This window comes from Notolepis coatsorum, assembly GCF_963971535.1.
Source record: "Notolepis coatsorum genome assembly, chromosome: 15".
NCBI classification, from domain to species: domain Eukaryota; kingdom Metazoa; phylum Chordata; class Actinopteri; order Aulopiformes; family Paralepididae; genus Notolepis; species Notolepis coatsorum.
In genome coordinates, this window is record NC_140179.1 from 59,926,493 (window position 1) to 59,942,895 (window position 16,403).

Sequence of the window (16,403 nt, forward strand, 5' to 3'; positions counted from 1 at the left end):
TAGCAGCAGTGGGGATAGCTGGACTGAATTTTTTGTAAAAGTCTGTAGGGTAGCCGTCTGGCCCCGGGGACTTGCCACTTTGCATAGATCTAATTGCTGATGCAATCTCTGCGACCGTAAGGTCCTCCTCCAGATCTGCGGCCATCTCTGGGTCGACTGTCGGGACATGAAGGGTCCTATAAAAATCGTCCAGCGTGGAGGGGCCCACTTGCGAGTCCGAGGTGTATAACGATTGGTAGAAAGTTTGAAAGCATTTATTAATTTCAAGGTTGTCAGTGGCTTTTGAGCCCCGCTCGTCATTGATAGTGGGGATGGTCTGGTTGGCTGTTCTTTGTCGCAACTGATTGTCAAGTATCCGTCCGGCCTTTTCCCTGTGTTCATAGTACCCATGTCGTGATTTAGTGATGAGGTATTCAGCCTGTCGTGTTGACAGGAGATCAAACTCAGTTCGTAGTGCCATACGTTTTTTTTCAACGTGTCAGCTGATGGCGAGTGGCTATGTAATCTATCTAGCTCCAGAATCTCGTTTGTCAGTTGTTTAAGGCGTGCCGTGTTTATCTTCCTTTGGTTGGCGCAATATGAAATCACCTGCCCCCTTAACACTATCAGTGCCGGCCTTGTTTTCCTTTTTACCCCCTTGAATGCCATCATCCACTTCAATGTTAGCGTTAAAAACGCATAATCTATGTTTTAAATTATGGCTATGTGTCTAATCTGCCCGTCGCTTATCAATGACTTGTTTGCAGTCAACATTGTCGAAACGGATTGTTTTTTAATCGGTTCATATCCTTTTTATAGCATTTCGAAAAGCTATTGTTCTCTCGAAATTTTCCGGAAAATTTAAAGATTCCCCCATAAACAGCATTTATTGGAATATTCTCGAATACACTAGACACGTTGTCATTTGTCGGCCTATTTATGAATCGTTTTCAAATAAACGCTAGATTATCGATAGTATATGTGTACTTATGCACGCTATAGAAGCGGGCTGAAAAATCTATTCTCTCATTTCCTCAACATCACATACACACACACACGGCACATGCTGATATCTCAGTGAATACAGCTCTGATTATCCTAAAACTGGTAACATAGACTCCTTACCTTAGATCAGATGTTCTCCAAAAAGATTATTCCAATTCCTGATCGCCATTCCAAATATCGATCGCGTTTATTGATTGATTATTGGCTGCTGTAAATATATATTCCACGCTGCTTTCCAACTCGCGATCACTTCCATGTTCATCAGATCCATCGCCAGCATAATGGAGCCAATAGGCTCCCCCCACAGGGATCTCCCAGTATAATCGAATGGCCTGCAGTTACACAGGGATAGACGATAGGGGGCGGTATTTTCCCATCTGAGCTCCTAGAGGGTCTGCTGTACCAACGGGAGACTCGGTTGATGAAATATGAATTCATATTCATATAATAAAAAAAATCAAACGACAATACACGTTGTCGGCACTCAACGGGGGGCATGATACGACGACAATACACGTCGTCGGCATTCAAAGTGGGTGGGTGAGTTACCTAGCTTGATATACGGTATCCAGTGGTGCCTTCTCAATGCTAGGCAGGTGATGCTACACATAGATTATCACACAGTAGACATTACAGTAGCACGTACACACCGATACATCTCTTCTTTCTATGTGGTCTGTTGATATAGGATCAGAGATTTGCTGGATGTTGAGTGTGTTATCTAGCTTAATAATAACCAGTGGTAAATTATTGAGACCGAGTAGGTGGATCATTACACTAGATTGTTAATTAGCAGACTTTACAGTGACCTTTTAGCAAGTAGTAACCCGTTGAGGACAAGATAGCACATCATTCACAATATCTGTATGGTACAGATATAACATATAAATATCAGAGTATCTCCCCTTTCTGATCGAAAAAGTTTATAGTGGTGTGCAGAGCAAACAGTATCTCGAGAATCCTTAATTTTTTCTTTTTCAAGAATGCTAGCATTGTGTGTACCAAAGGTAGCCTACCCGACCTCTCCGGTTGCTGCATGCACAATGTTCTTTCTGACGTAGCCCATCGCTTCACTTGCATCGACTTTACGTTTTACGACTTTACGTGATGCGGAATCGGGCTGGAAAGAGAATGCCGTACCGGGTGTCCTCTCGGCCTCGTAGTAACTTCCTCACCTCCGTGACCGTGGCTCTGGCTTTGGCGACGCTAGTGGCATAGTCCGGGAAGATTGCAATAGTTACTCCGTTGGCCTGTAATGGAGCCTGGGCGCGCGCCCGGCTCAGCACCTCGACACCGTATTGGTAGTAGTGAAGTTTAGCCACAATGGCGCGTGGCTTCCCATCTGTCCTATTCGGCCCCAGTGTTCTGTGCGAGCGGTCGACCAGCACCTCATTATCCATTTGTAGCACGTCCTTCAGTAGTTTTGAGACCGACGCTGTGGAGCTTGAGCCTTCCATCTCAGCTACTCCTAGTATCCTTACGTTACACCTCCTCATTCTTCCTTCCATGTCCTCACACTTTCCCCTGAGACCGGCCACCTCCGTCTTTAAGTCTTTGACTGTGGTTTGTAACGTTACCACCTCGTCTGACCACGTCGAAAGGCCGTCTTCCATGTCCTTAATTGAGGCCCCCATTTTGTCCACCTCGTCGTGGAGTGTCGCAATACAACTAATATGTCTATACTACTACCTACTATGCTAATACAGTATATCTATATTACTACCTACTATGCTAATAATGTCTATACTACTACCTACTATGCTAATATTTCTATACTACTATGCACTCAAAGACTGTAGCACTCAAGTTCAACACTGTTACTAAAGGACTCCTTTAGTAAACTAAACACATGTACACTAAAATGTAAATGTATCAGTATATTACCCAGGCCTACAACAACAACCCTAGTCTACCTGCTGTACAACGGTCATGACAAACAGTGACTGTTATATTATTGTATTGTGTGGTGTCTTGTGGTGTTTTATATTTCATGTAAAAATCTAAATGTGATCATAAAAAGACAAACAGTGACTGTTCATTGAGGTCACAGCAGCAGGTCTTCAGTGGAGGCTGTGTTCACTAATCAATGTCTTATATACACAGATGCATGAGCCTATCAGAGGAGAGATTCTGGAACAAGTCCTTAACCGATTGGTCACGAAGACTGCCTCACCTGTCACTCACTTCATAGGTAACTCGAGTAGACGGCATGCAGTCCTATAGAAACCCACGTAGCTTTTCCCACGTCATACAATTTCTCATTATTACTTAATATATGACGTATATCATGCCGGTTAGGGTACCTTATGCATACTGCACCTGTGTATACTAGGGATGGGCATTTTTAAGAAAAATCCAGATAGATTGATCGCATGATATACATGAGTGATCGTGGAAACAAAAAATAATAATAGATTTTTCTTTATTATTATTTTTTTTAATTAAAACTTCATTTTGTTTATTCACATATATGTTTAATGAAACCAACAAACAGTTATAATCTTACACATAATGTGAAACAAATATGTAAAAAAATATATATACATTTATAAAAAAAAAGAAAAAAGGTTTAATAAAAATTATTAATAATTTAAGATCGAGTTTTCTCATAGCCGCGAGTAATCGATTACTCACGCCCATCCCTAGTGTATACTGTATACTTTACTTACTTAATATATATATATTTAGATTCTAGTGTTTATTGTAACCATATTTATTATAATGTATAATATAACTGATGGGGCATACAGACCCTCATCTGCACCTTTTATCACACTGCCTACTTGCTCAGATGCATATATTCAGAGTTAATTATATTGTTTACACTGCCTATTTTTACTTTCTACTGTACTGTAATTTTATTGCCTGTATTTATGTCTTTCTACTATTACCCTGCCCATACCTGTACCCCCCCCCCTCCCCCCATGCTGCTATGATGCCTGAATTTCCCCAAGGGGATCAATACATATCTTATCTTATTATTTAAATTGTTTGTTTGTTTGTTTGTTTGTTTGTTTGTTTTATTTAGATCTCGATTATTTTTTTGCACAGCAGCAGCTATTCTTCTTGGAGTCTCATAACTTACATGGTGACAACACAGAAATATACCCCCCACCTCTTTAACCCTCTTTAATGTATTTTTGTTCCCTTGACTCATTAGACCTCTTCTCGGACATCGTGGTCTCTGCTCCCATGATCCTCTTGGAGTCCTCCTCTAAAGTGACGGAGACGTTTGACCACCTGTCCTACCTGCCCCTGGCCACCGTGCAGGGGCTGCTGAGGGCTCTGCAGGTATACCTGACATGTACACACTACACACTTCTACACACACACATCTACACTACACACATCTACACTACACACATCTACACTACACACATCTACACTACACACATCTACACTACACACATCTACACTACACACATCTACACTACACATATTTACACTACACACATGAATGAAGGAATGAATTAATTTTACGGTCTTATTTACAGACAAATCAAAAACACCTGTGTCGACTTGCAAAAATAAATAAAAAAAAAGAATAGAAAATCACACATGTACATATTCAAGGCAAGCTCACACACAAAATCCAAAATCAACGACAGAAAAAAAGGAATAGGCTGAAGCACATGCTTATTTTTGCCTATCCTTTACAAATTCTTAAAAACGAAATATATTTTAATATAAGAATGAAAAACTTAAAATATGCTGCAAGATATAAAAAAAAAAATTAAGAAAAAAACAAATGTTTGATGTTTTACTCGATTATTTTATCCTTTAAGGCTTTTTTAAATCTCCCCTGAGAAGTACACAACTTCAACCCGTCACTAAGGCTATTCCATAATTTAACTCCCAAAATTTAAACACATCTAGCTTTTACATTAGTTCTTACCTTTTTACATGTTTTAAGAATACATAACCCTCTTAAATTATACTTTCTTTCTCTTGGTTGAAAGAGACATTGAATACAAACTGGTAGGCTTTTACTCTTAGCATGAAAAATTATTTCCAAGGTTTTTATGTACACATGTACACTACACACATCTACACTACACACATCTACACTCACACACACTCACAGCTGTTCTCATCACTGTCTCCTCTGCAGCCTCTGCTGAAGGTCAGTCTGTCCTTGAAGGACGCTCTGATCCTGGTTCTCCGCAAGGCCATGTTCTCCAGGTGTGTATGATGTCATGTTCTCCAGGTGATGTCATGTTCTCCAGGTGTGTATGATGTCTTGTTCTCCAGGTGATGTCATGTTCTCCAGGTGTGTATGATGTCATGTTCTCCAGGTGTGTATGATGATGTCATGTTCTCCAGGTGTGTATGATGTCATGTTCTCCAGGTGTGTATGATGATGTCATGTTCTCCAGGTGTGTATGATGTCATGTTCTCCAGGTGTGTATGATGTCATGGTCGCCAGGTGATGTCATGTTCTCCAGTTGTGTATGATGTCATGTTCTCCAGGTGTGTATGATGATGTCATGTTCTCCAGGTGTGTATGATGTCATGTTCTCCAGGTGTGTATGATGATGTCATGTTCTCCAGGTGTGTATGATGTCATGTTCTCCAGGTGTGTATGATGTCATGTTCTCCAGGTTTCAAGTTCAAGTTTCAAGTTTCTTTATTATTTTACATGCCAAAATACAGAATACCTTCACACAGAATGCTTTTTTCTGTTATGTGTCCTATGAGGATTGTAACTGAGGGGTACAATTCCCTGACTGTATTACTAGATATGATACTTACTACCACTACCTTTGTACTTAATATTCGGCCACCCAGTACACGGCATAAATATATTATCATAAACACTCTCACGTAGATGAAACGGATCCAACACAAATATACGAAGTCGAAGTATGCGTTTATTACTACACAGCAATGGTGTGTAGAGCAAGCACTTAATCACTTAATTACATTTATGAATTGAAATAGTATGCACTTTTATGGCAAAGAGTATTCGTCGGTATATCAATAGAGAATGTCCAATCTCTGATGGCGCAGGTGGTAAATATACGACCTGGAATAGTTAAGGAATAACAGCAATGATACTTTAATGATTATATGACTGGATACACTAAGGGGGGGTTAATCCGGTCGCTTGTAAGCCGACAGGAGTAGGAGGGGGGGGGGGGTAGAATCCGGCTGCCTCGTCCGGCCAAGGGTATCCCAGGTGAACCCACTGTAGTGCCGTTCAATGCGCCGGCGATCCTTGGACCACAGATGAAAGCAGGTGGACTCTTTGTGGGCCGGCTCTCTCCGGTCCACTGGGGAGAGACGTGAAGCGACCTCGTCTTGCAGAGCGTCTCCTCACCTTGCGTCCTCTCCAGGGGGGGGGGTTCCAACACACGGCAGTGTCGGGGGTCTTTATCCATGGAATAATCAAAGTATACAAAGCATAATCCGTGCCTGGGAAGGCGGGCTGTCGTCGGTAGAATAATCCGGTATACAGGTCCACTCGCTCGTCGGCTCTGGGGCTCCTCGGCTGCAGCTTCACATGGGGTCAACCACCCTGGGTAAGCAGCCAGTTCTCTGCCCGAAACGATGGGGTACTGACTACGGTAGTATTCTCACCGCACGAAGCACTATATATTAACAGACTATTATTAGCTTAATAGACTACGTCCAACTCGACGATATAGTGCCAAATATGACTATTCAAATATTAATATACACGATGTCTCAATACCGATGGTAGGCGAACTTGGCCTTACTCCCACACGTGGCGTCGCGGGGAGGCTTTACGTCTGTGACTCTATTGGAGGGTAAGAAACTGGACTGAAAAGAAAATCCTACTTTAGTAGCGCAGTATATATACGCACTATGAACAAATAGTCCCATTAGTGGTGCGGTAGCCAGATTCCTACGCGGAACTAGGACTTGTTCGTACATGTGGAGCGGTACGTTTGAACTGGGTCTGAGGGGTATGGCAGCCTGGCACCAAGGTCTCGACCAATAGTAGAATGGAGACTATTATGGGATGTTCAGTAGGCTAGAATGGATATTCAATGCATATTGTACAAGGAATATACAAGGGATATCAGGGAATATTAGAGAATATACAAATACAATTAAATATATATATATAAATAAATATATATATTCGGTTTAATCTGGCCCTTCACAACAAGGATCATAGGACGCTTGGATCATACACACACAGCTCATTAGAGTAATATTCCACAATTATTACAGTTTAGATAGTAATAATGGTACAGAGCATTAAAAACACCTACATGCGCTTTGATGACGCATGTAGGGCTAGCCTTGAGACAGACATATGCGTATTCACCACCGCAAACAGACTGGCAGCCGGCCTAGGCAGCGCCATGTACGGGAGGAGGGGGGAGTGGGTTGGGGTGGTTACAGGGCTGAAGGGGGGGGGGGGGGTGGGAGTGATCCCTCACACGAGGCAGCCGGCAGTGCAGCGCTAGGGGATGGGACCGGGGTGGGGGGGAGTGCACGATGTCATGTTCTCCAGGTGTGTATGATGTCATGTTCTCTCACACTGTGGTCTTAGTTCTCAATTCTGATTTATTGCTCAGATCAGAAATCAGATTTATTTTGTTTGGCTGTTAATGTTAAATGTAGCCAAGATCAGATTCCAGTGTGAACCGGTCTGAACTGACCTGAACAACCTGAACTGACCCTGAACTGACCTGAACTGACCTGAACTAACCCTGAACTGACCTGAACTGACCTGAACTGACCCTGAACTGACCCTGAACTGACCCTGAACTGACCTGAACTGACCTGAACTGACCCTGAACTGACCCTGAACTGACCCTGAACTGACCTGAACTGACCTGAACTGACCCTGAACTGACCCTGAACTGAACTGAACTGACCCTGAACTGACCTGAACTGACCCTGAACTGACCCTGAACTGACCCTGAACTGACCTGAACTGACCCTGAACTGACCTGAACTGACCCACACGCACAAATGAACAATAAAGAAGATGGACGTAAAATAAATTGTGACAAATGTCACGTCTAGAGTGACGTGAAAGTCACATGACTGTTCAGACTGAGGTCACATTGCAAAACAAATCAGACCTGTATCTGAATTAGGACCACATTATGAAAGTGGCCCAACATCAGAATTGAAAAGATCAGACTCCATGTGATTTGTGCTGTTCACACTGTCGTGAAATAATGAGATCTGAGTCACATATTATGAGCAAATAAATCACATTTGGGCCACTTTCATCTGCAGTGTGAACGCAGCCTTATAGTTGAGTTTCTCATTTGCCAACATCACCAGAAGCAGCCAGGTGTTAATGATAGGGTTGGGTACCGTTTCACATTTGAACTGATACCGGTACCAGTCCAAACCTTTCAATTTCAACATTGTTATTTATTTAGAGCATTTTGTAATGCATTGTTGTAACACACCACACAAAATAAATTGTATGTTTTTAAATGTTTAAATGTCAACATTATCTGGTCATCATCTGTAAATATGATAAAACTCCTCTGACCTCGTCTGGTCTTTACGAAGACCCAGGAAACAGGACAGTAATATAATATATATTTGTGGAAAAGGCTCCTTCTTGCCTAGTAATATTACACTCTTAGGGTGTTTTCACACCTGTAGTTCGTTTGCTTTGTTCCGATTCAGGGACTATTATGATACAATTGTTGCACTTGATTCTTAGTTCGTTTGTGTTCACATGGCTGTGTTCACACGGACCAAAACAAACGCATGCGCGAGCAAACTATCACTCATTGGTCAGATTTTGGGGTGTGCCCCCCCCCCCCCCCCCCCCCCCCAACCCTGAATCTCCGCGTTACATTGAAATCGGGGAGGAGAGAGCGGGGGAGCAAATGAATGAATGTGGATGAGAGCCGTGATGTAAGTGGTTGCAGATACGGCTGTGGGGGTGCTAGAGACATGATCGAATAGTCTTTTATGCGCCTCAATCTCCTGAACACGGCGCGAGCCATTCCTAATCGATCAGAACTAAATCGGCAGCGAAAAAGCTCATGCGCAGATTGCCCACACAGTCTGGAGACGCGAGATGACGCACGAATGAATGTGGACTGTTCCATCAGAGGGGGGAGCTTGAAACAATGATCCCACTAAATGGCCAGAAGCGTCTTATGGCGACATCTACAATTACCTCATTGAGTCTCCAGGTAGACTAATGTTTATATTTAAGTGCAGCGGTCTGTAGCCACTCACATTACCACCGAAGCTCCCCGATGGAACAGTCCACATTCATTCTCTCGGTGAGGGTGAGAGAGAGAGAGAGAGAGAGAGAGAGAGAGAGAGAGAGAGAGAGACCCGCGCACGGTGCTGCTGCTGTCACTACAGAGACCCCGGCTCCTCTCTCCTGCGCGCGGCTGACTGATATCAACGACGCAGTGTACCTCATCGCTGCTCCACGTTGACCCACGACGTATTATTATTATTAATTGTGTCTGTTTGTTAAATCGATTGCATTCTCACAGCGTACGAGTCCGCTTCGGGTTCGGTTGGAACTGCGCCGAGACCACCCTCTCCAGGTGGTCTCGGTCCGCTTGTTTTGTTCCGCAACAGAATGTAATTGCTGTGTTCACATATGCCCAACTGAACCGAAAAAAGGGGTAAACGCTCCAGGTTCCGGAATAACAGCTCCAAACGAGCTAGGTGTGAAAACGCCCTTATACTAAACATGTAAAGGTGCCAAAATCTGATACCGATTAATTTAGCGTGAATTGGTACTCTGTAGTACCCATGTAAGTCGGTCGGTACCCTTAAAGGTACAGAGTTCGGTACCCAACACTAATCTCCTCCCCCACGTGTTTCTCTACCAGTCAGCTGGACGGAAGGAAGTCTGCAGTGACCGGCTTCCTGCTGCTGCTGAAGAACTTCAAGGTGCTGGGAAGTCTAGCCTCCAGCCAGACCTCCCAGATCAGCATCTCCTCTAGCCAGGTACAGTCTAGCCTCCAGCCAGACCTCACAGACCATCTCCTCTAGCCAGGTACAGATCAGCATCTCCTCTAGCCAGGTACAGTCCTCTAGCCTCCAGCCAGACCTCTCAGACCATCTCCTCTAGCCAGGTACTACAGTCTAGCCTCCAGCCAGGTACAGTCTAGCCTTCAGCCAGGCCTCCCAGACCATCTCCTCTAGCCAGGTACAGTCTAGCCTCCAGCCAGACCTCACAGACCATCTCCTCTAGCCAGGTACAGATCAGCATCTCCTCTAGCCAGGTACTACAGTCTAGCCTCCAGCCAGGTACAGTCTAGCCTTCAGCCAGGCCTCCCAGACCATCTCCTCTAGCCAGGTACAGTCTAGCCTCCAGCCAGACCTCATAGACCATCTCCTCTAGCCAGGTACAGATCAGCATCTCCTCTAGCCAGGTACAGTCTAGCCTTCAGCCAGGCCTCCCAGACCATCTCCTCTAGCCAGGTACAGTCCTCTAGCGTCTAGCCAGAGGACTCCAGCCAGACCTCACAGACAGGTACAGTCTAGCCTCTAGCCAGGTACAGTCTAGCCTCCAGCCAGGTACAGTCTAGCATCCAGCCAGGTACAGTCTAGCCTCCAGCCAGGTACAGTCTAGCCTCTAGCCAGGTACAGTCTAGCCTCTAGCCAGGTACAGTCTAGCCTCTAGCCAGGTACAGTCTAGCCTCCAGCCAGGTACAGTCTAGCCTCCAGCCAGGTACAGTCTAGCCTCTAGCCAGGTACAGTATAGCCTCTAGCCAGGTACAGTCTAGCCTCTAGCCAGGTACAGTCTAGCCTCCAGCCAGGTACAGTCTAGCCTCCAGCCAGGTACAGTCTAGCCTCCGCTGTGAAGGAAGTGTGCGCTGTGTTTACAACACAAGACAAAATGAGAGCAAACGCGGCATGCGGCACAATAATCTATTTATCTCTCTTATCTTGTTTTCATGATCATGGGAAGACAAAATCATAATTCAAATTGAAACTGGATTAGTCGCCATGTGTGTGATATGACCAGTAAGTACACGCCCACCTTATACCAGCCAATCAGCTGAAGTCTCTGGGTGTCATGTTTCATGATAACTCCTCCCCCCTGAGTAGATCCAGGTGTGTTCATGTTAACTCCTCCCCCCTGAGTAGATCCAGGTGTGTTCATGATAACTCCTCCCCCCTCAGATCCAGGTGTGTTCATGATAACTCCTCCCCCCTCAGATCCAGGTGTGTTCATGATAACTCCTCCCCCCTCAGATCCAGGTGTGTTCATGATAACTCCTCCCCCCTCAGATCCAGGTGTGTTCATGATAACTCCTCCCCCCTCAGATCCAGGTGTGTTCATGATAACTCCTCCCCCCTCAGATCCAGGTGTGTTCTTGATAACTCCTCCCTCCTCAGATCCAGGTGTGTTCATGATAACTCCTCCCCCCTCAGATCCAGGTGTGTTCATGATAACTCCTCCCCCCTCAGATCCAGGTGTGTTCATGATAACTCCCCCCTCAGGTCAGGTGTGTTCATGTTAACTCCGCCCCCCTCAGATCCAGGTGTGTTCATGTTAACTCCTCCCCCCTCAGATCCAGGTGTGTTCATGTTAACTCCTCCCCCCTCAGTAGATCCAGGTGTGTTCATGATGACTCCTCCCCCCTCAGATCCAGGTGTGTTCATGATAACTCCTCCCCCCTTAGATCCAGGTGTGTTCATGATAACTCCTCCCCCCTCAGATCCAGGTGTGTTCATGTTAACTCCTCCCCCCTCAGATCCAGGTGTGTTCATGTTAACTCCTCCCCCCTGAGTAGATCCAGGTGTGTTCATGATGACTCCTCCCCCCTCAGATCCAGGTGTGTTCATGATAACTCCTCCCCCCTCAGATCCAGGTGTGTTCATGATAACTCCTCCCCCCTCAGATCCAGGTGTGTTCATGATAACTCCTCCCCCTCAGATCCAGGTGTGTTCATGATAACTCCTCCCCCCTCAGATCCAGGTGTGTTCATGATAACTCCTCCCCCCTCAGATCCAGGTGTGTTCATGATAACTCCTCCCCCCTCAGATCCAGGTGGACGTCCACTCCCGCTACAACGCCGCGGCCAACGAGGCCTTCTGTCTGGAGATCCTGAGCAGCCTGCGCCGCTGCCTGGGCCAGCAGGCCGACGTGCGACTGATGCTGTACGAGGTCAGAACCCTGTCCTAACTATCTGTACCGTGTAGTATTATTATTAGTAGTAGTAGTAGTAAATGACTCGACTGTACAACACTTCCTAACAAGTTCAAGTTCAAATTGTGTTTTATTTGTCACATATAAGGTACATGTTAAGGTACATGTTCCGCGCCGGTAACATGGCAGCGGTGATACACATACGTTGTCTCGAGACTAGTCTTGCATGTATCAACAAATGCGCATGTCAGTGTGAATTTATGTGTGCCATTATTACTACCAACTGTAATAATTGTGGAATATTACTATAATGAGCTGCATGTGTATGAACCAAGCATCACACTGTAATGTACCTGTACTTTATACGTGACAATAAACTACTACTAACGGAACGTAGGCCAAATGCATCCACATTTTTATAGGATTCTATCACATTTTCATAACAATAGCACCCTGCGCCGTTTTCATTGAGGTTTCTTACAAATTAACGATGCTTTATCTTGTCCTTTATATGCCGATTATCATTAGAATCTTAAATTGTACCATATGTCCCCCTTTAGACAACATATGTAATGCTACCAGCGCACTTTTGTTAAGATAATTAGTTGGCCATTCTCGGTCGCTATACCGAGGTCGCAGTAATAGTTTAACGCTGTTCAGATCACGTCGGAGAATATAGACACATCCCAGTGACCTGCGACCTGTGCTAACGCTCTTGGGAAATGCAGTGTTGTAGTTCTCAACATTTTCAGCCTTTAATTTTAAACCAATGCTGCCATCTACTGACAACAAAAAAGTGTTGTCTAATCGTCACCTTGAGAGCTACTTCCGTATACAGCGCCGCCCCAAACCCATTCTAGAGATTCCCACTTTTTGCTGGGAGTGGGGCGTGGCCGTATTTGGTCCCAGACAATAAGAGTGGCTGCAATTGGTCACCGTGACGTTACATGTACATTACAGTGAAATGCTTGGTTCTGTATGAGCCTCCTGAGATTGTGCTTCATACAGTAAAAAAAAAGGATAAAAGCCAAACGCTATACAAAATATACAATATACAAACTAAAGTACAACCTAAAATACAAAATGCAAACGATGAGGTACAGGTACAAATGTATGAGGGGTGGAAGTAACAAAAATCAATAAATGAATGTGTAATCGATTAAAATGCATTCAATAAATGAATGTGTAACCGATTAAATTAATGTGTAACCAATTAAAATGCAATCAATAAATGAATGTGTAACCGATTAAATGAATGTGTAACTGATTAAAATGCAATCAAATCAAATAGTCACTAATGAATCAATTCAGTGCGCTGCAATTCCATTCGCCACCACTTTCGACACCACTTTCATCAAATCGAGGACACTTTCGTTGTTGAACGGTTCGTTAAAGGTTTGTGCTCCATGTGTCAATCAAATGACCCCGCCCACAGTCGCAAATCCAGGCGTCCACAATCGACTGCACTTGCCTTTTGGATTATCCAGCCAATCAGAATTTGAAATTTTAATGAAAAATGTCTCGTTCACGTTGCTACTTGCTAAATATATTTTAGATTTTATTTCTGTCCCCATGGCCCAGGTAACCACTGAAGTAGATTTAGAGGGTTTTTATTGTAAATAAACGTAGAATCTGCCGAGATATGCTATCAGCCGCACAGGCGATGACGTCCTCCTTTTCAACTTGGAATGGCTTGAATGTTTTCTTGTCAATGCCCAAGCTAGTGGGGTTCAAGTAAATATACAAGGGTGACCGAGCTCGTGGCTGAAGCTACAAGCGAACTTCGACAGCTAAAGTTAACTGAAGAGGAGCCTGTTTTTGACATTGACGTGCATCCTGACAGACGTGGTCTAATAGGGAGACCACGTTTAAACATCTCTCCGGAAACGTTAGAGTGGTTTGTGAATTGCGGTTATTCCGCCGTTGGAATAGCCGGGTACCTTGGGGTACACCCCAATACCATCAGACAGCGCCTAAATGAGCACCAGCTGGGAAGGCAAGACCGTTACTCAAGCATCAGCGATGAAGACCTTGACCAGTTGGTAGCTGGGGTGTTATCAGCATGTCCAAACACTGGCTACAAGATGATTGGCCATCTGCGTGCAATGGGCCACACATTACAGCAAAATAGAGTCAGAGAGGCAATGATTAGGTCTGATCCCGAGGGAGTTATAGAACGCACAGGAGGACGTCATCGCCTGTGCGGCTGATAGCAAGATCTCGGCAGATTCTACGTTTATTTACAATAAAAACCCTCTAAGGCGGCTAGGTGGTGCAGTGGGCAAGGCGCTCACCACCAATGCAGGAGACGCTGGGTTCGAGCCCAGCTCTCCGCATTGCTATCAGCTTGGCTGGTCGTTCATACTAATACAATTGGCAGTATTAGGGGGTGGGAAGCTGATGGGTGGGGATCGGACGTTGTGGACAGCGACTCCTACAGGTCGGTTGGTCCGCCTGCGCAGCAGAATCAGGAAGCGACGGGGGCGGCGTGCCCTCCAAACGCAGACCCCCGCCGCTGAGAGATTGCGCTGTGCAGGTGAAAAGATGCGGCGGCTGCTTCCTCGAGTACCGGAGGGGACACGTGATGTAAGGCTTCGTCCACATTGCAGCCGGCTTGTGGGAGGCATGGCCTAACAGCGTTCGAGACAGGGGAGGGTAGAATTGGATGATACGAAATTGGGATGGGAGAAAAATAGAAAATGGGAGAAAAAGTAGATAAAAAAAAAATAAAAAAAATAAAAAATAAAAAAACTCTAAATCTACCTCAGTGGTTACCTGGGCCATGGGGACTGAAATAAAATCTAAAATATATTTAGCAACGTGAACGAGACATTTTGTATCCGTGCAAAATTCTGATTGGCTGGATAATCCAAAAGGCAAGTGCAGTCGATTGTGGACGCCTGGATTTGCGACTGTGGGCGGGGTCATTTGATTGACACATGGAGCACAAACCTCGATTTGATGAAAGTGGTGGCGAATGGAATTGCAGCGCACTGAATTTAATTTCAAGGTGATTAGATAAAACCAGTCTAGTTTATTATTCAGTTTGGTTCTGAATTAATTAAATCATTTGCTAATTCATCAAGTGACTATTTGATTTGATTGCATTTTAATCGGTTACACATTCATTTAATCGGTTACACATTAGTTTATTGAATGCATTTTAATCGGTTACATATTCATTTAATCTGTTACACATTCATTTATTGATTTTTGTTACTTCCACCCCTCATACAAATGAGGTAGGGATGTAGTGCAAATCTTTTAGTAATAAATAGATACAAATATGGTGTAGTGTTAAAAGTGTTTAAAGTGTCTAAGACTCTAAGTGAATGTTAAGGTGAGTATTTAGAGTGTGTACACAATCTACTGTGTATTATTATTATTAGTAGTAGTAGTAGTAAATTACTCGACTGTACAACACTTGATGACTGCATGGATGGGTAGGAGTTTTATGTCAAGTATAAGACGGGTTCAGTGGAATTACGTTGCTAGGGAACTGCTGTTTTTAATATTGGGTGAAATGAACATCAGAGATGCTTTGCTACAAGCAGGAATTGCAGGAGCTACTTAAGACGTGATAAGTTCCTCAGGATGGAGTTCCCTGACACCCGTGGTGGAGGCAGGGCGGTCAGAGCATTCACACTGTTGGGAAAACCCTTCTCCCCTCACCCTGTACTAGGGTCGGGTACCGATATTAACTGTCTCTGTAATAACCAAACATTTCAATCTTTTATTTATTTAGAACATTTAGTTATTTATTTGTGTAACACACCATGTTTAAATATCAACATTATCTGGCCATCCTCAGTAAATATGATCAAACTCCTCTGACCTCGTCTGGTCTTTCCAAAGACCCAAGAGACGGGACAGTAATATATATATATATATATTTAAAAGGCTCCCTCTTGTCTAGTAATATTACACTCTTATACTAAACTTGTAAAGGTACCGAAATTTGGTACCGATTGATCTAGCGTGAATTGGTACTCCCGATGTAATTCGGTCGGTACCCTAAAAAGTACCGAGTTCGCTACCCAACCCTAGCCTGAGGGCGGCAGTGAAGACGATGTTAGCCTTCACCTGCAGAAGGGTTCCACCTGAGGGCTCTCCTCAACCACAGCCATCTTGAGTTGGTCTGCTGGGGTTATAGCAAACACTGCAACACACACACACACACACACACACACACACGCACACACACACACACATACTACTACTTATTGTTATTGAACAGAACACACACACCCTGCACCTTAACATGCACATATATATGCAAGACACTTTCTGTAAATAATTGACTATTTTATTTAATCTTATCTCATTTTATATTCTATCTTAC

The 16,403-nt window shown here is 44.2% G+C and overlaps 1 protein-coding gene across 1 annotated transcript in view; it reads left to right on the forward strand.

Moving 5' to 3' along the window:
• Window positions 1–16,403, forward strand: part of fanci (FA complementation group I) — a 122,967-nt gene that overhangs the window by 40,768 nt on the left and 65,796 nt on the right. Inside the window, exons 14-18 of the mRNA XM_084330243.1 lie at window positions 3,088–3,175; window positions 4,145–4,275; window positions 5,096–5,166; window positions 9,792–9,909; window positions 11,957–12,079. Of these exons, the coding sequence (XP_084186369.1) occupies window positions 3,088–3,175; window positions 4,145–4,275; window positions 5,096–5,166; window positions 9,792–9,909; window positions 11,957–12,079 (531 nt within the window). The remainder of the gene's footprint in view (window positions 1–3,087; window positions 3,176–4,144; window positions 4,276–5,095; window positions 5,167–9,791; window positions 9,910–11,956; window positions 12,080–16,403) is intronic.